At 46.8% G+C, this 24,025-nt stretch overlaps 1 protein-coding gene across 2 annotated transcripts; it reads right to left on the bottom strand.

Moving 5' to 3' along the window:
* Positions 1 to 1,959: 1,959 nt before the first annotated feature.
* On the bottom strand, positions 1,960 to 22,133 carry LOC136478166 (uncharacterized). Of its 2 annotated transcripts, none has more exons than XM_066476512.1 (19): positions 20,567 to 22,133; positions 18,922 to 19,007; positions 18,466 to 18,834; positions 18,287 to 18,370; positions 17,757 to 18,206; positions 10,919 to 10,985; positions 9,222 to 9,414; positions 8,987 to 9,090; positions 8,644 to 8,856; positions 8,165 to 8,406; positions 7,880 to 8,086; positions 7,581 to 7,808; positions 7,456 to 7,509; positions 7,222 to 7,287; positions 6,994 to 7,131; positions 6,834 to 6,887; positions 4,666 to 4,725; positions 3,131 to 3,496; positions 1,960 to 3,053 (listed from the first exon to the last, which is right to left on the bottom strand). In XM_066476512.1, exons 1-19 carry the CDS (start codon positions 21,906 to 21,908, stop codon positions 2,886 to 2,888), a joined length of 4,491 nt encoding a protein of 1,496 aa, XP_066332609.1. In that variant the 5' UTR covers positions 21,909 to 22,133; the 3' UTR covers positions 1,960 to 2,885. The 2 variants fall into 2 exon arrangements, with proteins under 2 accessions (XP_066332609.1, XP_066332608.1); XM_066476511.1 differs by having other exon boundaries at positions 1,960 to 3,065; positions 20,567 to 22,132.
* Positions 22,134 to 24,025: the final 1,892 nt, after the last annotated feature.

Here is a 24,025-nt window from a genome sequence, read left to right as displayed (position 1 = left end):
GTTGGTCTCAGCCAGAATTTATTAATTATAGTATAGTATTTTTATCTAACAACAAACCAGCACTAATGGAACTTATTAGTTCAGAGACCATCCCGCGAACATGTTAATCACGTAGACGATGGAGGTAGGCCGGGGGCGGCACGCGGGCCACCGAATCTGCGGGGCTATCCTATCTGCCTCGCTTTTGCGCTGAGGGCGACGGAGCCACCACACGCGACGACGACGACCGGCGGGCCAAGGGGGTGCCACCATCCACATCTGCGGCGGGAGCAAATATTCCCTCCAAAAGCTCTGTCCAACTGTCCTGCTATGGTCCTCGCTAGTCGCTGTTGCCAATCGCCTTGCCCGGCACTGTTCATCGGCCCCAGGCCCCCAGCCAGAGATACCAACAAAGCCGGAGGCACCAAGGACAAACTGGCCTTCGCTTGTGCTCCGGGCCTTTTTGACCACCCTCGCGGCCCCAATGAGCTGGGCGGCAGTGCCCGGCCCTATCCAGATCGCAAATCTTGCTTGACCAGGGACACCGCAACGGACGGACAGTGGCAGTGAGGCGGGCAAGCAGGCCGCCGGAAAGTGATCTGACGATACGAGATCTGTGAGGCTTTTGCGCTTGAAAGGCGGTGCGTGGCTTGGCTGCGTCGCCGTACACAGCCGGTGTACCTGCTTTGTTTTTCTCCACGCGCTGTAGCGGTGCCTTTCGGCCGCACGACGGCAGGCTTGGAACGGAGTCGCGTCGCACTGTCGCCGACCTGATTTTGTGCTCCGAAGGTTCCGTTGATATTTCTGTCCTTCTGCTAGGGGTACGTGGCTGGACTAGATCCACGATCCAGCATTCCAGCTCTTACCTTCGAACCCTTCCTACTTTCATCACACTTGGAAAACGAAGGTGCTCCGTACATTCAGGAAAACGAAACCGACTCGACTCGTGATGGCGTACGGTTTGCTACGGGTTGTTCCCTCGGTCGTTCCTGTATGGCTGTACCAACTACTACCATGGAGCGTGGATGCTACTCGATCGTATCGTCTTACTGTATGCAAGGACGGTGTTAAAACTTGCACCCTTCTCGCTTGAACTTATCAGCTATGATATAGTATTTTTCTCTCACAACAAATCAGTTTCAGCCTGCTTACCAAACGCAAAAACTATCAGCTGAACAGGGTCTAACTTTCACAGGTGATGTCACAACAATCGTCAGTGAGAGACCCGGACGCCGACCAAAGACACATGCTGGCACGATACTCCCCAAGCATTTCGTTCGTGTTGAGAGATCACCGTTGCAGAAAGCTAAGGGCGTCACAATCCATTGGCGATCTTCAAGCTTGCCCTTAGGTCTATTTTTCCGCATACACAAGTGTACGCACATCCTCGCAACAGCCAAGTATACCATTGGATTAAGTTTATAGAAAAAACACATCAACACCTACATCTTGATAGCGCATTTATTTAAATTTGTGGATGTTACTTTTTTTTCCCTAAAATCGAGATCAAAACTAGAGAAATTTACTAATAAAATGCTATAACTAAGAACGGGGTGAGTATTTGCAACAATCACCACAGCTGAATATGGTATCTCCAAGTCCTTTTCACAACAAAACTATTGGAAATACCCAATACGTTCCAAATATAGATCACTTGGGTTTTGTGGTAAGTCTAATTCCCAAACTTGGACAGAGTTTATTTATAAGAAAATAGACCATCTATAAATTCAAATTAGTTTCTTTAAATCTTCCATGAAATGTCTTAATACCACATGTATTATAGCTTACCAATATCACAAATGGTTGCCGTAACAAAGCTAATGTGACCTATAATTTGGAAATGAATTTTGTATGTACTCCCCGTTCCAAATTATAAGACGTTTTTGCTTTTACTATACATCTAATATATATATTTAAGTGCATAGCAAAAGCTATGAACCTAAAAAAGCCAAAATGTCTTATACTTTGGAACAGAGGGAGTCATAACGAGCAAAAGAATTGAAAACATGAACCGCTACATTCTGAACAAATTACTAAACATGCCCAACCAAGGTTATAATCTGGACGGCAAGCAGAAAAAAGCCTGTCTCAGATACAATATACCCCCATATATAAATTTAAAAAATCAGCTATCATACCTTCTCAACCTAAGAACTTACAGGCTAATTTCAACATTGTTGCTATCTTGACATCTAAAAACCAGTTGACCAGTAAAGAGACCACAGTTTCCCGAAAACAAAAGGCCTCTCGGAAAGCCACCGGCGACAATTAGCTAAAACAGTGTCTCGATCTGCACGATACCACTTCCCAGTTAGCACCAACAAATAGTTGCCGAAAAGCAGTGACATGACCTTATTTTTGGCACCTTCACCATCCTTACAGAGTACATGTATCAAGCAAACACTTCTGCCCAATGTTGTTCGCAAGCACCACTGCATTTTCTTCTGAACCATGATAAAGAACCAAGCTAATTTCTTTTCTTATCCAACCAAAAAGGATTTATAATTCCTTTTCTCCTGCACAACTAAACTAGCATTTGCAAAGGAAAGAATGTACAGGGCAATTTTACAAAATCTGTGCACTAATAAAACTCATATTTACAGTTGGCACGCTCTTTGGTATAGCACAGGTAGGTCAATTCACCCATATTGCTGATCATTCGAGTTACCTGGGTGGGGGGCAGCCTTCTTGTTATGGTGCCATGCCATACATTCACACAAACTACTCAGTCTGCACCATTTTTCAACTTGGGTCCAACATAGATCACGGATTGGCTGTAACCCTTGCGGCAATAGAACTGGCCAGCCCTGCTTGCCGCTTGTCGTTTTCAGTTGCAAAGAACAAGCTTGCACAAGTTTTTTATGGCCTTCCTCGAGAGAAATGAACCGGCTTGATTTCAACTGATCCTATCCACCAGGCTCCTGTGGATTATGGGGCTGTGTATTTCGATTCCATAGCTTCTCTTTAGATAAAGAGTCCCGAGGAACATAAACATATCCCTTAGGAAGGAGTTGATTCTGTGTAGAAGCTTGATCAGATGTCATAACGAGCTCCTTTTGAAACATTTCTCTCTGCTGCATCGTTATCTGCTCCACGTATTAGTACAGTGAGGGAAAGGAAAAGAAACATAAAAAGAGTAGAAGGTACAAACCTTCTTATCAGTTGTCTTCTTGTCTTCATCTTCTAGTTTCTTTGCAGCGGTTGGCCTCTGAGGAAGTTGCTTACCAGCTCGTGGTCCCCTCTCACTCAACTTGCGTTTGAACGATATCAATGTCCTTGAGCTGTCAGCTGTGTTTCTATCAGCATCTCTGTTATTCAGAGAAAACCTTATGGTCTTCTTCCCAGAGATAGTACTATCTACTGTGACATCATCAGATCTTTGCGCTGCTCCACTGTACGACCTGTTATGAACTGAAGTAGTTGCAGATTCTGAGCTTGCTCCGCACGCAAGGTAGGAGAAAATAACAGTGTCCTTTGTTTTGGCAAGTATGTCATGATCACACATAACCGTCTCTCTCTGACATAATAAACAACAGAGTGTTAGGTCATGAAGTCAGATAAAGGTATGTGGACAGAGACATCCGGTTAATGTTCACAATACAATTTTTTTTTAAAAAAAAAACTCAGTTCAACTAGTAAGTTCATCTGTACGACTGAGCACCGGAAACTACCTTATCAAAAACATTAAAACCTGTCTGGATTCACAGTATATAGTTTTAAAATTAAGTAATGTACAAGTCCAAAACTGACCTAATAAACAGTTGCCTTATTTGGAACCAAAGAACCATTAATGGGCTTAGCTGCATACGCAATAAAAGAAATCGTTGATGAACTAAACATGTGGGGCTGCATTGGTGCAGCTGATTAAGCTCCATGACATGGAGTGGCCTGCGCTGAAATTCAACTTCCCACATGTGCCATTATAAAAGGCAAGGACTAAGGCCCTATATCTAAAAAAAGGATATCGCAATACCGACAAAGACCTAAGGTGTCAGCTACTAGATACCGAGTTGCTGACGCAATCTCATGGTGGTGTCATTGAGCTGTCAGTAGCTGGGTTTGTTATGAAAACAAACTGGGTAAATTAAGGATAGCGCGAACGAGCTCTTGGCTCAGTGGTAGCGCTGGCAGTGGCCAGGCTGCCCACCCATGTTCGATTCCTGGTCCGGGCGAACGGTAGGTGTCGCACCGGGGATTTTCCCCAGAGGGGACTGTTGGCGTGGGTGTGTGTATAGGGTGTGTGCCACAGTAGAAGCGTTCTGAGATTTCTCAGGCAGTCTCAACTGCGCTTGAGCGCGCGGTCAAGCGTAGTTGCCCAGTTAGTCTTACATGATATGCCAGTGCTCCTGGCGTATTTCAAAAAAAAAGAGGATAGCACCACTTCTCTGTGTCCAAGGCCAACAAGTGTCCCAACCCATGCCCTTAGTCACCAAATCTCCCAAATTAGACAAAGGACCTCTGATTGGTCAAAGGTTGGTTGATAGTTATTCCATCCTCTGGTCTTTTCAACATGTATTGGACATATGAAAGCACCACATATGAAGAAGGTTGCAACAGTTGAGTAAAACAAATCAGTGGGGAAAAATAATACATTATGTCCATCCAGTATTTCTAATTCAAGCATGGCCATATGTAGCTCAACTTTCGAGGCAAGACGTAAGTTGTAAAATTGCAAACTAAACATACCTTCACCTTCTCTCTCTTAATTATCCTCTCACACAACAGGCGTAGTTTTTCCAATTCAACCTGCAAAAGGATAATATGTGTACTTATAAGAACTATAAAAGAAAAGGGGGCATCCTTTGTAAAGCAAAACTTCTACTAGTAACAACACCCAGTAATGACGGGTAACATAGATGTCCGACAAGTTAGCCAAGTGTATATGCAAGAATCATGCGAGCGGTACAGAAATGTACTAAAGTATTGTGATAGCAGGAGAGATCATTATAATCCTCGATTTAATCTTCATATAAATATATAATTATGCAATATGTTTGATACTGTGATTATATTGTGCATTGTGTTTTCCACCTAACGTATAAGGATGGCAAAAAAGTCCCCACGGATGCGGCGGATCAAGCCTGCATGGGCCGGAGACGCGGCCAGAACTTCCCCTGCGGGGCCATAGGGGCAGGGACCCGAAATCATCTCGAGGCGGGGCCAGGCCCAATGTTCTCACCACAGAGCTCCACGGCGCTCCGAAATTATGTGTGTTTCTGTATGACTCTGGCCCACGAAGGATATGGCCCAGCATCTTCTAACCCTTACGTCGAACGCCCAAAGCTAGCACCCACCAGACACCAGGCAGCCAGCACTTCCACTTCGTCATCTTTTCAGCACCGCCCTCGCCTTCACATCCTGCCGCAGTCCATCCTCTCCGGATCCAGCATCCTCCATCTGTCCATCTCCACACCATGGGGCTATGGCGATCTCGTCTCCGCCCCTATGGACTCCAAGCAGCCATCGCTCCACAGGACGCGAAGCGCATCCGGTGGGTCCATCCATGCTGAGGCACAGGTTCTTTTCCAAAGAGCCAAGTCCATCCGTTGATTATTTGCTTATTTGTTGTTTCCATTCTTGATGCAGTGTGGTGCGAATTGAAGATTTCCCTGCTTATTGTTCCAATTCTTGCCAGTATGGTGTGAATTGCAGAGCTGCAGTGTTGTTGGCTTGAAGTGATTGTTGTTCTATTGGCTGTCAAAAAAATTATGTGTTTGATGTTAAAGTTTGCTTGTTATATATGTTCTTGCTACACGTGTTTTCTGTTCTCGCTATTCCCAATCCTTGCACTGCTATTGCTACTCATTTGAAGCTCTGTGGGGGCTCCAATGGGGATCAGGGATCTGTCGGGAATGGGGACAGGGTGAGCTTTTGCCCCATTATACATTTTGGGGCCATGGCGGGGCTACAAGTTCGGGGATTGCAGCAGAGCTGTGGCTTCACCCGTCCCCGCACCGTTGCCACTTGCCACCCCTAACGTATGGCGAAACACTATTAAGTCATGATGGCAAGAAAGCAACGCTCTGGAGACACAAACCACTCTGCAAAAAACAAGCCAGTAAATGCATACAAACTTTTACAATGTTCCTTCTTGCCCAATATAAAGTTCAGCCAACTTTAGACAAGTATAAACGTACACAAAAAAAAGCATCTATGGATAAAGATCTGGTATACCATATACCTATGAAATCCTATGAAAGCCATACAAATGCCAAGCCTTACATAAGTTAAGCTTCTCGAAAATCATGGGACAGGAGTCAGGAGGATATAGAGTCTAAAAGGATACTTTATGCAACTTCACTCGGTGTTTAATAACATCCAAACAAACATGTAGTGCATGTCACATGAGTACAGGAATTCACGAGGTTGGTTGCATAAGAAAAATAATTCCTACATATATTGTTTCCTCTATGAATAATGACTGATGAGATCTGCCCCATGAAGTGTTGTGGCGGCATAATGTATACCCAAACTGTAAATAGCTAACTCAAAAGATACAAGCAAACCACGGAGTTTTCACAAGGTAGCTAAAGATAATTTGTTGGTTTCAGACTGATCTCTTCATAAGTAGCAGTGAGTAATGAGCTCTTGCATCTGATACTTCAAGAAAGAAAAAACATTACAAGCCATTGTCTGGAGCAAATGTTAAGCTGTATAAATAGTTGAAGAGAACCAATGGCCATAATTGTTTAGTGATTAAATAAAATAGAACGACAGCTAAATGTAGATGTTCAAACGCTTGGAGCATTTGAAACATTCTATAGAAGCATTTGCATTAAATTTCTAGTAACTGTGCAAACATTCTATGCTACCAAACACAGGAAAACAATATAAGGTAAATGTGACATACTAACCCTCATTCGTTTCATGCTCGTGAGCTCCTCAGGTCCATATTGCTGCGCATCAGCCTGCACAGAATTTCCAGAAAGATGTTAAGAGACAGAAGTAATAGCAAAACAAGCATCATACAGATCAGAGTGATTATTACTTCAAAAATAGCTTAGTACCCCTTACCTCTTTCTGTTCTACGCTGTGTTTACCACAGTATGCTTTGTGTTGTGGTGTAGTACCGAACCCTTTTGTGTTCATGTATAAACCAGAACTTCTAGCGCAAGTAGGATGAAAAGTAATGTTGCAATCCCCACTGCTACACTGCATATTGGAAGAGACAAATTTAGCAAGATTCTCAGTTGTCGATTTTCCAGGTCTAGGTTAGATAAGAAGGAATGGAGAATAATGTACCCTTAAGCACATGCCAACATTGCGGAGGCAGACACAACAAGTGTCTTTTCCCTCTACAAGGCTTTCCTGATAGTAGCATTGAACAGCCAAAAAATGAGATGGTACAAATGAAATGTCACAACAACAGAATCAGATACTGTCAACAAATTAACAGCAAAAACAATTGCCAAGGCTCTATTACTTCTGATAAACTAAAACTAAAAGAAAGCCACAATAGCGAACAGATTTACATACCATTCCTTCTACAGGGTTATCTTGTCCCCTTACATACTTGGTGTCCAACAACCACTGCAAAATATTTGAAAAATTATAGGACCTAACAAGAAAGCCATTAAAAGGATATTATTATTTATAATTACCTCAGCACAGAAAGCATGAACCCACTTCCCATCTACAGTCTTTCTAAAAGCACCTGATGTGCCGTGGCACATGCCACACTGTGCAAAGGGTAACTTCTTGCCATTACAATGTGATTTATCGCTAACAGTTGCAGCTTCTGATGAAATGTCTTGATCTTCACAAAGTTCACAGTTCCAGGGCCCAATAGAATTTTCCAGATTTCTGTAGCAATCTATGTGCACAGCAGCCTGTTAAAAAAGTCCAAGTTAAGAACAAAATATAGTATAAAACATGAGAACTTAAAACAAATCCAAATCACCTTGCATCTGGAGCAGACAAATATTCGGTTCAACAGAGTTTCAGTTCGCATGCATACATCACAGTGTAACCCATTTTCTTTCGAGGAAATTGGCATATGAAAACTTCCAAATTTGTTATCAGATGACTTCGATGAATCATTAATCCATAGCAATGAAGAAGTCCGTTGCCCAACCCTTGAAGATCCAGCAACAAGTTTTGGAGAACTCTACACGCAAGAAAAGGTAAGATTTCTAACATCTACATGTACTAATTTCACAACTGGCCAATCAAAACACAAACAAACCTCTGGTGCATCCTCCTTTGCATCTTTTCTCATGGTTGAGTTCCGTGAGGAGGATGCAATAGCAGCTGCAGCTGCAGCTAGTACAGCTTGGGCTTCCTTATGTCTCTTTTCTTTTCTCCCACGTTTCTTAGCTTCTCTAACATCACGAAGGAACTGATTCACGAAAATAAGATCCCATTTTCTTTTACTGAAGACATCCAGCTCGCGAGAAAGATTTTGGACAACCTTAGCTATCAATTTTTCTGCACGAAAGAAGAAGAAGCGATTTCAAGAAATTAATGAAACGACAGCTGCACTCATGGGAAAGTTTCATGCACTGTGTTGAAGTTCCTGAAGAATCAAACCACTTAATTTGTGGGGCGGTTTCATGGACAGCATTAAAAGTGAGAAGCTTGGAACAAGAGCAATGGAGAAGGCAAAGAGGTTTTAGCATTCTTTATACTCAAATATTGAAGTACATGAGAAAAAAATACTCTTACCATATCTGTGCTTCAGAACAACAGCATTGTCAAGCAGCCTAGATTGTAAGTATACCATCTCTCCTTCTACTTCATCATCAGGTGAATGCTCGAGAATTTTTGAAGACCTTGCTTTCAAAACTTGACCTGTTGCAGTTGTATCTGCTGTACCCTCTACTTCTACCGAGGAATTAGTTGGTATTTCCTCATGGGAAGGATATGGTGACTCTTGTACTAATGTTGGACAGAAGAAAAAAGTACATCAGTTAAAACTTGACATGCAAAAATATATTTGCAACATTAAGGTGCAAAAACCGAAACTTGCTAACAAGTAATTAGCTTAGAGAAACTAATAAGTACTTACTATAGTGATTCAGAGCTTCCTTATTCTGATTGAAAGTAATGTCCCAATGATGAGATATCTTTTTCTTAATGAATGGATGAATATAAGAATGTGAATCATCAAAGCTGCATACAGCAAGAGAGGGGTGAACAATTGCTTCCAGCAGCGGCTTATTGGTTAAGGACTAAAGAAGCAGATCAGTGAAAACAGCAGAAAAACAAATTCAATCAAGTATACATGTGCATGTGCAACTTACTTGAAAAAAGGCTGTCCATGAGAGCAATTTGAACCACAATCACGAGCGTTGAAGCTATTTTCAACTGAATATACCCCATCTCTACAATTATCACCCTGAACAAAACAATGATCATGTGAAGATACTCCTTTCTCCAAGCATGGGCCCAGTTCAACCTCAGTTAAGTGATTAATTTTTCTTCCAAGTAGTGCACCTGCTCATAACATAGTAAGACCCCACGTAACTGTAAATAACTAAAAGAAAACGAATGAAGAATACCATGCAAATCGAATACGACGCAAATGACTTCTATTTCACAAGACCATAAGATTAGATCAACGTGATCCAGGTTCATGAAAGAGGTGAAGAATAATTCCTAAGGATCTACCGCAAGCTGAAATTGCTGCATTTATTATGGGCTTTGCGCCCGCACAACAGCACATTGGTAGCCAGAAGCAACAGCAGCATGGCGCAGCTAGCTTGTATGTATTGGATATAAAAGGAGATCCTGACCCCCCATCCCACCCCCCACCCCCCGGGTTCCCTCACACAGTCCCCTTTGACGGCCTTCTCGTTGACATCAGAACTCCCTCCAATGGACATTTAGCCAATAGAAGCCAGTCCATATCGATAGCTTTGATCAGTAATGCTTCAATTTCACAAATTGTTTGTGTACTTGATCATTTGAGGGCTCCAACCCACAAAGAAAAATGAAATCATGAATACTATAAGGGCAATGAAACATTGGCATTACTCCAATATCAGAGTTATCTTAGTATTCAAAACGCAGCAGTGGGGAAGTAGAGTCCGCTGAAGCAGAATGATCAAAATCAACAGTTAAGTGGATTAGTCAACCAAAAAAAAATAACTCCTTATTAAAAAAAAAAGTAAAGCACCATGAGCAAAAGTAATGTCTACAGTTTCTCCTATTTTCAGTTCAGTGTTTAATTCTGCATTACATTCTTTTCCAGAACACGCAAAAAAATTAATGGGTGCAGTTTAATTACATCAACCTTGACCCTTATAACAGATGGCCATAGCTTCAACTGAAAGTTTTAAGATCATGCACCTAAATCCTAAGGTGAGTTAGCCCGCCAAATAAGGCACACTACGTTGCACAAGGAGCAACTTGCATCTATCTTAATCAAGACATATTGTTAGGCACAGACAGAATATTTGTACTTCTTGTACACAGCAGTTTTGAGTGATAAGGTGTGATTGGATGACAATTGTTAGCAATGGTATGATAATTTCTCCTGAACCGGTGGAAGGGCAATGAGCTGCCAGAGCACTTGTGTCCCAGTAACAACCGAGAACAATCATTCTTGCCATTCAAACTGGGATTCTGGGAAGACGTCAACAATACATTTAACCAAAAAAATAGCACTGCCAGACAAAAGTTAAAACCTAGATTGTCTAGGCAACCTTTTCAACCAGTCACAATTAGTGAATCGTGATTCCTCTTCAAGAGTTGTAGTTCCAAATTAACATGTGAGATAATAATAAAATCTTCATTGCTTGATCGTGGTTCCTCTTTTGAATGGCCAGGTCTAAGTTAGTTTTCTTTATAGTGGCAGTGCAGAAATTCATCTGTTTTATTTGCTTTTCCAAATAAAATAACCCAGAACCTAGAGAAAGCAGGATCACCCAAAAGAAACTAGATATTATTTTTAAAAATCAAGTACTTAAAAAGTCAGAAAAGTTCACAAAAGATTTACCTTGGTTCTCATTTGGTATCTCTGTGGAAGTACCAAAGTCTTTGTTTCCAGAGGTGTCGTTCAGTATCTGTCACAAGAATGTGAATCAAATTACATCCATGATAAAAGATTACTTCACTAGGACCATTAAACAATGACAAGACAGCACACCTCATGCAAGATAAATTGGAGTGCAACAAGTTCAAAAAATTGGGAGACAGTTGATAGTGGTGAACAAAGCTTAATGACATCAGTTCATTATATAGTTAGCCCAACTACTTGCCATGGAAAGAAATAAGACAACTTTCAAAAAGAGGAAAGGTCAGGTGGGTGGGCGTGTTTGGGGCGGGGATGAAGGGGGGCCTTCCATCACAGGCAACTGATGGTTCCATTACACAAGGCAAGTTTTCCTTAATCCCGCCATTATATATTACCAAAAAAAAAACATTAAGGTACCTGACTAGTAGAATTTAAAGTAAAAAAAATCATAATGGGGCAACAAAAAAATTATATCTACTCTCCTTGAAGATCTCTATCATAGAAGTCTACAACAACAACAACAACAACATAGCCTTTCAGTCCCAAGCAAGTTGGGGTAGGCTAGAGTTGAAACCCACCAAGAGCCACAAGTCACGGTTCAGGCACTTCAATAGCTGCTTTCCAAGTACTCCTATTCAAACATAGATCTCTAGGTATATCCCAAGCTTTCAAATCTCTTTTTATTGCCTCCCCCCATGTCAATTTCGGTCTTCCTCTACCTCTCCTCATATTATTAGCTTGGCTTAGGACTCCACAATGCACTGGTGCCTCTGGAGGTCTCCTTTGGACATAGCCAAACCGCCTCAACCGATGTTGGACAAGCTTTTTGTCATGTACGGAAGACCCTACGCCAGGCGTAGACGCACCCGCGACATCAGGCGCGCGGCTGAGCGCGCAACTGCAGGCGCGGGATCAGCATCAGGATCGGCATCCAGTGGCTAAAGATAGGAAGTTAGTTGTGATTGGCTGATAGATTGATTGGTGATTAGATGATTTCCAATCCCTTAAGTCTAGGAGTTGCCTGCCTATTCGGTTGAGGCCTTTGCTATTTATAATTGTACTCAGAGTCGGATTAAGGAATAAAGAAAGTTATCCCATTTCTCATCTATTCTCTAAGCCTGCGGTAGAGGGGTATAACCTCACCGGAGAAGACGGCCGACGGCTACGAACTACGTAGTCGCGGTCCGGCAAGCCAGGGGCTCGGTGCCCTTGACAACCTGGTATCACGGTCACGTCGATCCTCTTCCACCCGATCCTCCCAGCCCGCCACCGCAGCCGCCCACCCCGATCCCGCCGCCCCTGCATCACCCACCTCCTCCACAGCCGCCTCCTCCACGACGCCGCAGATGGCTGAACCCTCTGCCGCCGATCTCATGCTGGCCATCAAGGCCCTCACCGACGACCTGGCCACCATGAAGGCCGACGTCGCCTCGCTGAAGAAGGACAAGTCCGAGTCGTCCGCCGCCGGCAGCGGCCACGGGCGTGCCGAGGGGCAGTCCTCGGACCTGCCGCCCAAGCACAAGAAGTGGGACTTCCCGCGGTTCGACGGCACCACCGACCCCATGCTCTTCCTCAACAAGTGCGAGTCCTACTTCCGCCACCATCGTACCATGGCGGAAGAACGCGTGTGGATGGCCTCCTACAACCTCGACGACGTCGCGCAGCTGTGGTACAACCAGCTAGAGGAGGACTCTGGCACGCCGTCCTGGGCGCGATTCAAGGAGTTCCTGAGCCTACGGTTCGGGCCGCCCCTCCGATCGGCGCCGCTGTTCGAGCTCAGCGAGTGCCGGCGCACCGGCTCCGTGGAGGAGTACTCCAATCGCTTCCAGGCACTCCTGCCGCGCGCCGGGCGTCTGGACGAGGAGCAACGCGTCCAGCTTTACACCGGGGGCCTTCTTCCGCCACTCAGCAACGCCGTTCGCCTCCACAACCCCGAGACTCTGTCCGCTGCCATGAGCCTTGCGAGACAGGTCGAGCTCATGGAGGCAGCACGCCCTGCGCTTCCGGCGCCGCGAGATCCCGCGCGCGGTCCTCCCCCAGTGGCGGCTGCTCGACCCGCCCTGGCCGGTCCCCCTCCGCTCCTCGCTCTGCCTGCACCGCCAGCGGCTGCCCAGCAGGGTCGCGGCGAGCCCAATCAGCGCCGCCTCACCAAGGAAGAGATGGCCGAGCGCCGCCGGCTCGGGCTCTGTTTTAACTGTAACGAGCCCTATTCCCGGGGCCATAATCGCTTTTGCAGGCGGATTTTCTTCGTCGAAGGGGTGGAGGTCGACGATGTCCCGGAGGCCGCCGACGAGGCGGAACCCGAAACCGAGGCGCCCTGTTTCTCCCTCCAGGCGGTGGCCGGGGTCCCGGTGGCCGGCACCATGCAGTTGGCCGTCACCGTGGGCGCAGCAGCCCTCGTCGCCCTCCTCGACTCCGGCAGCACGCACAACTTCATCTCCGAGGCGGCGGCGCAGCGCTCCGGCCTCCCCCTACGCTCCCGGCCGCGCCTCACGGCGTTGGTGGCCAATGGTGAGCGGGTCACCTGCGCGGGTGTCATCCGCGACGCGCCCCTACTGATCGACGGCGCCTCGTTCCCGGCTGACCTCTTCGTGATGCCCCTGGCCGGGTACGACGTCGTCCTCGGCACACACTGGCTGGGTGTACTCGGCCCTGTCGTCTGGGATTTGGGCAGCCGGCGCATGTCTTTCCACCACCAGGGGAAGCCGATCACCTGGACTGGGGTGGACACGCCTCCTGCACCGACCCTGGGCGCCACCTCGATGACCGACTCCCTCCTCGAGGCGCTGCTGCACTCGTTTGGGGGGCTGTTCGCTGACCCCGTTGGTCTGCCCCCCAAGCGCGCCTACGACCACCGCATCACGCTCAAGCCCGACGCGCTGCCGGTGGCCGTCCGCCCGTACCGGTACCCGGCGGCCCACAAGGACGAGCTGGAGCGGCAGTGCGCCGCCATGATCGAGCAAGGGATCGTCCGCCGCAGCGACTCGCCGTTCTCCTCGCCGGTCCTCCTCGTCAAGAAACCGGACGGCTCCTGGCGCTTCTGCGTCGACTACAGGGCGCTCAACGCGCTCACCGTCAAGGACGCCTTCCCGATCCCGGTGGTGGACGAGCTCCTCGACGAGCTGCACGGCGCCAAGTTCTTCTCCAAGCTGGACCTCCGCTCCGGGTACCACCAGGTGCGCATGCGGCCGGAGGATGTCCACAAGACGGCGTTCCGCACTCATGATGGCCTGTACGAGTTTCTGGTGATGGCGTTCGGGCTCTGCAACGCCCCGGCGACGTTCCAAGCACTAATGAACGACGTGCTCCGCCCATTCCTCCGCCGCTTCGTCCTGGTATTTTTTGACGACATTCTGATTTACAGCAAGTCATGGGCGGACCACCTGCGCCATCTCAGGGCAGTCCTCGATGAGCTCCGCCGCCACCAGCTCTTCGTCAAGCGCTCCAAGTGCTCCTTCGGCGCCTCCTCCGTCTCCTACCTCGGCCATGTCATCTCCGAGGCCGGCGTCGCCATGGATCCGGCCAAGGTGCAGGCCGTCGTGGAGTGGCCAGCCCCCCGCTCGCCCCGGGCCGTGCGCGGCTTCCTCGGCCTCGCCGGATACTACCGCAAGTTCGTCCACAACTACGGGGCAATCGCCGCGCCCCTGTCGGCGCTACTGAAGAAGGAGGGCTTCGCCTGGGACGAGGCCGCAGCTGCGGCGTTCACGGCGCTGAAGGCGGCCATCACATCTGCGCCGGTACTCGTCCTGCCTGACTTCACCAAGCTGTTCACCGTCGAGTGTGACGCCTCGACTGTCGGCTTCGGCGCCGTCCTGGTCCAGGAGGGCCACCCGGTGGCGTTCTTCAGCAGGCCCGTGGCGCCTCGCCACCGTTCGCTGGCTGCGTACGAGCGGGAGCTCATCGGCCTCGTGCAGGCCGTTCGGTACTGGAGACCGTACCTGTGGGGGCGGAGGTTCGTCGTCAAGACCGATCACTACAGCCTCAAGTACCTCCTCGACCAGCGCCTCGCCACGATCCCGCAGCATCACTGGGTCGGTAAGCTCTTGGGCTTCGACTTCTCGGTGGAGTACAGGTCCGGTGCCTCCAACGTCGTCGCCGACGCCCTCTCCCGCCGGGACGATGCGGAAGGCGCGCTGCTGGCCATCTCGGCGCCGCGCTTCGACTTCATCGACCGCCTCCGCCACGCCCAGGCCACCGATCCCGCTCTCGTCGCCATCCACGAGGAGGTGCGCGCAGGCTCCCGCGCCGCACCCTGGTCATTGGTGGACAACATGGTCGCCTTTGATGGGCGTCTGTACATCCCCCCGGCGTCGCCACTGCTGCCCGAGATTGTGGCTGCCGTCCACAATGACGGCCACGAGGGCGTCCATCGCACCCTCCACCGCCTCCGTCGAGACTTCCATTTCCCCAACATGCGCCGGCTCGTGCAAGATTTTGTGAAGGCGTGCTCTACCTGCCAGCAGTACAAGTCCGACCACCTCCGGCCGGCCGGTCTACTCCAGCCACTTCCGGTGCCGGCCGCGGTGTGGGCGGACATCGGCATGGACTTCATCGAGGCGCTGCCCAAGGTGCAAGGCAAGACGGTCATCCTGTCCGTGGTGGATCGCTTCAGCAAGTACTGCCACTTCATCCCGCTCGCCCACCCCTACACCGCGGAGTCCGTCGCCCAGGCCTTCTACGCCGACATCGTACGCCTACACGGCGTGCCGCAGTCCATTGTCTCGGACCGCGACCCGGTGTTCACTTCGACGTTCTGGCAGGAGCTCATGAGGCTCACCGGGACCAAGCTGTTTATGTCATCGGCGTTCCACCCGCAGACTGATGGCCAGACGGAGGCAGCCAACCGCGTCATCGTCATGTACTTGCGGTGCTTCACCGGCGACCGTCCCCGGCAGTGGGTCCGCTGGCTCCCGTGGGCGGAGTACACCTACAACACCGCCTACCAGTCCTCGCTCCGCGACACACCGTTTCGTGTGGTGTACGGCCGGGATCCCCCGACCATCCGCTCTTATGAGCCGGGGGAGACTCGCGTGGCGGCGGTGGCTCAGGAGATGGAGGAGCGCACGGCCTTCCTCGACGACGTTCGCTACCGCCTCGAGCAGGCCCAGGCCGCCCATAAGAGGGTCTACGACCAGCACCATCGACCGGTCTCCTTCTCAGTGGGTGACTGGGCCCTCCTGCGTCTCCGTCAGCGAGCAGCAGCCTCTCTGCCCCGCCCGGCCACTGGGAAACTCAAGCCCCGGTACGTCGGGCCGTATCAAGTCACTGAGCTCATCAATGACGTGGCTGTCCGCCTGCAACTACCTCCCGGTGCTCGCCTCCACGACGTGTTCCATGTCGGCGTCCTCAAGAAGTTCGTGGGCACCCCGCCGACTACAACTCCGCCGCTGCCCCCGCTCCAGCACGGCGCAGTCGTGCCTGCTCCCGCCGCAGTGACCTGTGCGCGGCTAGCTCGTGGTGTTCGCCAAGTCCTCGTGCACTGGCAGGGCGAAGCTCCCGAATCGGCCACCTGGGAAGACTTTGACGACTTCCGCGCTCGCTTTCCTTCGTTTCAGCTCGAGGACGAGCTGGATTTCGAGGCGGGGGGAGATGTCATGTACGGAAGACCCTACGCCAGGCGTAGACGCACCCGCGACATCAGGCGCGCGGCTGAGCGCGCAACTGCAGGCGCGGGATCAGCATCAGGATCGGCATCCAGTGGCTAAAGATAGGAAGTTAGTTGTGATTGGCTGATAGATTGATTGGTGATTAGATGATTTCCAATCCCTTAAGTCTAGGAGTTGCCTGCCTATTCGGTTGAGGCCTTTGCTATTTATAATTGTACTCAGAGTCGGATTAAGGAATAAAGAAAGTTATCCCATTTCTCATCTATTCTCTAAGCCTGCGGTAGAGGGGTATAACCTCACCGGAGAAGACGGCCGACGGCTACGAACTACGTAGTCGCGGTCCGGCAAGCCAGGGGCTCGGTGCCCTTGACACTTTTCTTCAATTGGTGCTACCTCTAGGCGATCACGTATATCATCGTTCCGAACTCGGTCCATTCTTGTGTGACCGCAAATCCATCGCAACATACGCATTTCTGCAACACTCGGTTGTTCAACATGTCGAATCTTTGTAGGTCAACATTCTGCTCCATACAACATAGCCGGTCTAATCGCCGTTCTATAGAACTTGCCTTTTAGCTTTTGTGGTACCCTCTTGTCACAGAGAATGCCAGAAGCTTGTCGCCACTTGATCCACCCTGCTTTGATTCTATGGCTAACGTCTGCATCAATATCTCCATCCCTCTGTAGCATCGATCCCAGAAACCGAAAGGTATCCTTCTTAGGCACTACTTGACCTTCCAAACTCACATCTCCCTCCTCCTGTACAACTCCGCCAAAGTCGCATCTCATGTATTCGGTTTTAGTTCTGCTCAATCTAAAACCTTTAGACTCAAGGGTCTGCCGCCATAGCTCTAGTTTCCTATTTACTCCCGCCTGGCTTTCGTCCACTAACACTACATCATCAGCGAACAACATACACCAAGGGATATCCCCTTGTATGTTCCTGGTAACCTCATCCATTACCAAGGCAAAGAGATACGGGCTTAAAGCTGACCCTTGATGAAGTCCAATTTTAATCGGGAAGTAATCTATGTTATCATCGTTTGTTCGAACACTAGTCACAACATTGTTGATGAGGGTCACGTACTCAACTAAAAAAATATATAATGAAAAATATACCAACCATGCATTGAAACTTCATGATCAAAGCCAGTTAAGACGCAAGAAACCAGGCTTGAAATAATGCTCTGAAAGTCAAAAGTCATATTTCTTACCAATATTCCATGTTCATCCTTTAAAACATCCTTGTTGCTGGTTGGAGAAAACTCCTGAGTAGATTCGTTTGCAAATTCTTTAGCAGAGCACTCAGGATTAGAACTTTCTTTAACCATGTTCTTTTTTCCATTTTGCAAAATAGTCACACCAGTTGCACATGTTGCATTATTTTCTTTCAATATCTTACTGTTGCTTTTAGATCTTGTTCGTGCAGGTTCAGTTACAGCGGAATCCGGCACATCAACAAGTACACCCTTGTCATGATCTAGGACCAATGCATTTTTCACATCAACAGTATCTGTGGTGTCCAATCCATCTGATTTGTTATCTTGCACCACCGCTGAGCTCCCTTTACAAACATTTCCTTGAGCACCATGCATATGCACAGAATTTTGGAGCCACTTGATAATTTTCAGTGTCAAACCATGGGAAAATGTGGTAGTTTCACCCTGGCAATAAAAAAATTAGCAAAATAGTTTGTAAATGAAGTTGGCATAGCAAATATACATAAGGTATATGCATGACGTACCACGAGAGCAGCTTCCAAGGATTCCGAAGAAATACCAACATCAGATGCTATATCACTAACACTAACTTTTCCACTGTCAATTAGCTGCAAAACCAGTGCAGATATTAATGCTTTTACTTCACAATGGTTAGGAAGGATATTCATTTTCTCTATGCAAATATTGTATGGGTAACAGTTACCTTTCTAAGCACTACAGCAATATCACCAGAACTTCTCATATGATCCCCACCAGCAGAGGGATGATCAGCACCTGTTTCCCAGATTCGAATAGGTTGAGTATTTGCATTTCTAACTGTGTTAGCTAAAGCACCTTGCTCTATGGTCTTGACTCTGATTAGGTTACCAGAACTAGAGGTACTGGTTCCACAATTGATGAATTTGTCCTTGTTTTTGCGTGTGAACCTTAGTATTGGAATTTTACCAGAATTGAGGGTGGTATTGTCTGGGCCAGATTTTCTAGGATTCTGTTCAGAAGCAAGGTTACTGTTCTCTATAGAACTGGTGTATCCAACTGCAGAATGCTTTGAGCAAAATGCTCTCAACTCAACCTACAAAAGGGAAGCAAAGAAACAAGAGAAGTGAGCCATATTGACCTCAGTAAGGCTAATGGCAACCATAAGAATAGAAGGCCTAACATTAGGGTGTCTGGATTTCCCCCATATCTCCATTTGATGCTCTGACTCTCTTGCACATATAGGGTGAAAGGGTGTCCGACACGTCCCTGAAAACCACACGAAACTTAGTAAAAAGTATTGAAAGACCGTATTCCTTTGAGTTAGAAATTAGTTAAAACTAAGGTCACGTAATGTTTAGAAGAAACAAGCTGAGGGAGATCAAAGGAGTTTGAAACTGAACATGATTCCATCCTAAAAACTATGATTAACTGTTGAGATAGAACATACGAATATTCCATCTTGATTTGCTCTTCAGAAAACTGGCTTGTAGCCAGATATCCAACAAAGATCATTTCTCAAGTTAAAAGGAACTCAGAGTACCAAAAAATTGTGATATCAAGCTGTAAACCATTGTTGAAGATACATCCATCAGGATGACAATTTTTTTTACCAAAACAGGTTATGCATCATTTGCAGAAAGCATTCATTTATTTGAAGGCTCCCACAAACAAATGAAGAGCATTGTTAGAAGATGCAACCACAAATAATTAAGTTGGCAAGTAATACCAACATTTTCCATGAACTAGTTTTCTGATGACAAATGCAGAAAGCATTTCCTCAGAGAGCACTGGATAGTATTTAGCTGGCATATAAAAATGCAGCATATATGTAATATCATAGCTCCGTTGTTCTCCTTTTTTTCATAACGGGCTACATCAGATTCCATTACTTAAAAGCAAAGAAATTACAGTGTTTTTTTTAAGAAAGGACCCAGTCAGCCTCCGTATACCAATTGATAACAGGCACACAAACGAAATAAATAACAACGTTCTCATCAGAAAGCAACTATATAACATAGGATTAAAGCATTTTTTCATGTCATGGGTTCAAGATAGTCATGAAGTAACAAGGAATAAATAAACTATCACAAAGTCAACAAGGTTGATTAACACAAAAAGCAAATTAACACCAGATTCTACCACATATATTTTAAAATAAATATACACACACATATAAATTACACCATACTTTAAAAAGTCAGATTAACACTTGATTTAGATTTGTACTGAACCGTGGGCTACACAATATCAATTATTGCTTTATTCTTGGCAACACGTCTAATTTCTAAGCTGGCATATTAAATTGATGCATGCATAGGTGTGCGGATACTCAAAAACAAGATACAAAGGTTAAAAATTTGCTTGCTTGAAAAAGCCATGTCACAGATTCTCCACAAATATTGCACGATAATTCAAACTCATTCTATAGCTACAAAAAAAAGGTGAATTGGTGTGTGCCAGTTTTGCCTTCCAAAACAAAATCCAATCCAATTCTAACAAAGTTGCATAGTTGCATAGAGTTAAAATTTATGAAAAATTCCTTCAGCATGTTAAGTCAAACCTAGTTTTGAAATTTTGCCCTTTACACACTGAAAACCAGAATGGATTGGTAGGTCAAATTTGAATTCATGATTGAAGAAAGACAGTTGATAACACACAAAAAAAATAGTCTAATACAGCTGTAGAAATTGTACATTTGCTAAATAGCAGTAGAATACACTTTCCTAAATCATGATAGCATATAAACTGAAACATAAGAAGATATATGTCAGCTTTTCACAATTCTTTTTAACAGAAGCTGAAAACATGGTGTGAAGAGTACATACCATGACTACATCGGACACATGCACCATGCTTAATCTTGCAGATACTGCACGTCAACTTCATCCGATTCTCTTGGACATTTTCAAGGCTAAGTACAGGTTCCATTGACTCCATGTCCTCAACAAAAACCTCTGGTGCCCAGAGACTACAGAACAAGTGCACAAATTTTTGGTGCCCAACACCCGCAACTCGAGTAGGCTCCACTTTAACAGGTTTAAGAGCCCCTTTCTCCTTTGGGCATAAAGCACAAGGCATCGACTGGGTGCCGCCAGCATCTTCATTCAATGACCACCCTGTAGACTCTAGATATGTACACCGAGCACACAACCATTGCCCATCAGGCACAGCATGCAAACCATAACACCTCTGGTGTACTGACACCTTGCAGTTGCTGCAGTTAACTATCCTATTGGACTCCATGGAACTTTCTCCAAGACAACAAACATCACAGCTTGAAGATGCCTCAGCCCCTACGCGTGGCAGCAGAACAAGCTGCTCTAACCCAGCATCGGCACCCAGAAGCTTTCTCTTCTTGTTGGGTCGCTCTGAAGTGAGAACAAACCGGCCTGTTGCTCCTAGCAGCCAATTAAGTGAAATTCCTTCCTCCTCAACACATTGTGCTAACACAATGCCACTGCTGCTCCCAGCTTGATCCACTCCAAATGATCTCCCTCCCAACTGAACAGAAACTTCTTGTATGCCCTGTCCCCCTCTGTGCCTATTAAGCTCTTTGTCACTGACCATTTGTTGCACAACCACATCATGTATGTCATGTTCAACGCTTTGATCATTCCACTCTTTCTGACTAGCCAGATGCACACTTTGCACGCCGCGCTCCCGGTTAGTGACCACTTCTTCGCCACCAACACCTAAATACGAGGTTGTTTCAGCCACAGCCACGTCATATGTCTCAGCTTGGTTTATTAACTCCTTGTCACTGCCCAGAAATGGTATTAGCATACATGAGTCGACCTTGCTGTAGCCGAATGGGAGCTTTGGTCTTAACATTTCGACATCAGCCAATGTTACAGGACGGAAATAAGCCTCAAACTGGTCCCACAAGCCAACCTTCGCAGCGGTGGCTACAGGTGACTGTGGTGGAGGCTCGGGAGCAGCATCGTCCGGAGGGGGAGGCAGAATCTTCTTGTGCTTCTTCCGGGCGTCCCCCGGCCCTGCCCAGCTGACAAGCCGCGCGGGCAGCGTGGGAACCCTGGGCGCCGCCTCATCGCCCTCGAACGGCGTCCGCAGGGACACAGCCTTGGTGGCCTGCGCATACAGGTCGACACCGAACCCGGGGGCCTCCCCCTGGGGCAAGGCCTCGGCGCGGACCATTTCCCCGCTCATAACGCCTCCAACAGGGAGGGGCGCATCGCCACCGTAGCCCCCGGCGGAGGCTGCGTCGCTGGGGAAGACCTCCGGCGAGGAGGGACGGCGGAGGGGCGGGCAGAGCTAGGGTTAGGGTTTCGTCTCGAGCCGGAGCCTGTGTTTCCCTTCCGAGCGTTCTCTTTCCTGGCGAGTTTTTTCCGGCCCGAGTTTTTCGCGTGGGTCTCTCGGATCCAGTGGGCGGAGGAGGTGAGGGTGCTGGCCTGGTGGGACTGCGAGCTGGGAGGGGAGGGAGGTCAGCGCCGAATTTTATTTTATTTTTATTTTATTTTTTGTTTTTCAGCCCTTTTTCTGAAACATTTTCATAAATACGCTCTGGTATCTTTTAAAAAATAGACTCTGACCTCGGCGCCGTAACAATTGGCGCTGAACTTACACGTCCGAGGTTCAGGGTCATTTTCTGCGTATCGTTGACGTGGCTGCTTGCGTGGCGCGAACGCAGCATGAGCTCGGTGCCATATTTTCTGGCGTCGACCTCGACGCCACTTTCTCTGGCACCAACCTGCCTGACATGGCTGGGTCTAACGTGCATGTCTCCGTCGGAGTACTATTATGTCTGCAGTAGAGCCATGTCCTATTAGACTAGAGGGAGTAGTACTAGCATGGTAAACTATACGAGTACTAGCTCGTGAATGAATGCCCAAGCCAAAGAGAAACGTCATGCATTATCTGGGCTCACATCCCGATGCGGTTCACGGCAATTTCAAGCTATAGTGTGGACAGTACCTGGCTGTAGCAGCAAATTTCCACTTTCTTTTTTGAAACAAACTCTGACTGAACAACGCACGCGTAATAGTCAGAGAAACAGTAGCCCTTCAGAGTAGTACTCTGTCTAAAAAATAATGCAATTCACGACTTGCTAAGGAGTCAAACAATTTCAACTTTGATCAAAATTATACAAATAATACTAACATTTTTAATACAAGATAAGTATCAATAGATTAGTGACGGAATATATTTTTGGAATAAAACTTATTTCAGACATAAATGTTAATACTAATCACTATAAATTTGGGCCCTGTTAGCTTAAACTTAGCCATGGTACACTATTTTTCTCTCGCACAACAAATCAGCGAACAGTATTTTTCAGTCTGGTTTTTCAGCTAGGCGAACATGGCCTTGGTCAAATTATAGACAAATTGACCGACACGAATCCTATAGTTGCGTTCTTTTTGGGACGAAGGTGGGCTGACCCAGCCCTTATTACTCCTTTTTTTTCTTTTTTTCCCTTTATTTTTCCACTCCATGCTGTTGTTTTGCAACTTGTTATATTGGTATGACGTCGCCTTTCCTCGTCTTATCATTGCCTACGTGTTGCCTAGGCTTATAGTCACTGCTTTAAGAATCAGCCCACCCCACTGCCTAAGTGATCTAGTGATTTTTAAGACATTGCTTACTGTAACCTAAAAAGTCTGAAATATTCCTTCGGTAGTCTTTTTAAGAAACCTTTCTGTTCATATACTAGGTGGTTGGGTTTTTGGGGTTTTAAAAAAAGGATATAATAAATGGTAGGGTATAACCATACAACAGATATGTTGTTTCTGTCTTACTTGCCTTGAACGAGCAGGACATCTGATAAAAGAAGCAAATAGTCATATACATAAACCTGAAATTAGGGACGTGCTGGTTGATGACCAAGTAACTGTGACCCGGTGGTCCAAGCGACATGTAACACGAGGCTCTGATAAGAGGTCAACAAATATCGTTGAATGGAGGAAGAAGACTGTTGAAACACGAGCTCCATCTTTTAATGAAAAAGATAGAGAAAGATGCATGTCAAAGTAAGATATTGCCTACATCTGCCCATCTGTCCAGTTTTGAATTGGACTAATGCAAAAAGAATATCGCTCCAATTCTCATCTTGTAACTTCTAATACTGCAAGCTGCCGTTGTCCTATTTCATGTTTACTAAGATTCTAAGAAAAGACAGCTCAATGTTGAAGCGAAGCTACTATGGCTGTAATACCTGGGCCTTGTTTAGATGCCACCAAAATTCTAAGTTTTTTCACTCTCTCTATCACATCAATTTTTAGCCGCTTGTATGGAGTATTAAATGTAGGTAAAAAAAATAACTAATT

This window comes from Miscanthus floridulus, chromosome 8 (assembly GCF_019320115.1).
Source record: "Miscanthus floridulus cultivar M001 chromosome 8, ASM1932011v1, whole genome shotgun sequence".
NCBI classification, from domain to species: domain Eukaryota; kingdom Viridiplantae; phylum Streptophyta; class Magnoliopsida; order Poales; family Poaceae; genus Miscanthus; species Miscanthus floridulus.
Note: the sequence above shows the minus strand (reverse complement) of the source record. Positions and strands in the feature narration are given on the sequence as shown.

Excerpts from the sequence above, each read along its gene's own strand:
- LOC136478166 (XM_066476511.1), bottom strand. The coding sequence starts at position 21,908 with ATGAGCGGGGAAATGGTCCGCGCCGAGGCCTTGCCCCAGGGGGAGGCC. Across the intron at positions 19,008-20,566 it reads ATGTGTCCGATGTAGTCATG|GGACGTGTCGGACACCCTTT; the intron begins GTATGTACTCTT and ends TGTGGTTTTCAG. Across the intron at positions 18,207-18,286 it reads CCTTGGAAGCTGCTCTCGTG|GGTGAAACTACCACATTTTC; the intron begins GTACGTCATGCA and ends TTTTATTGCCAG.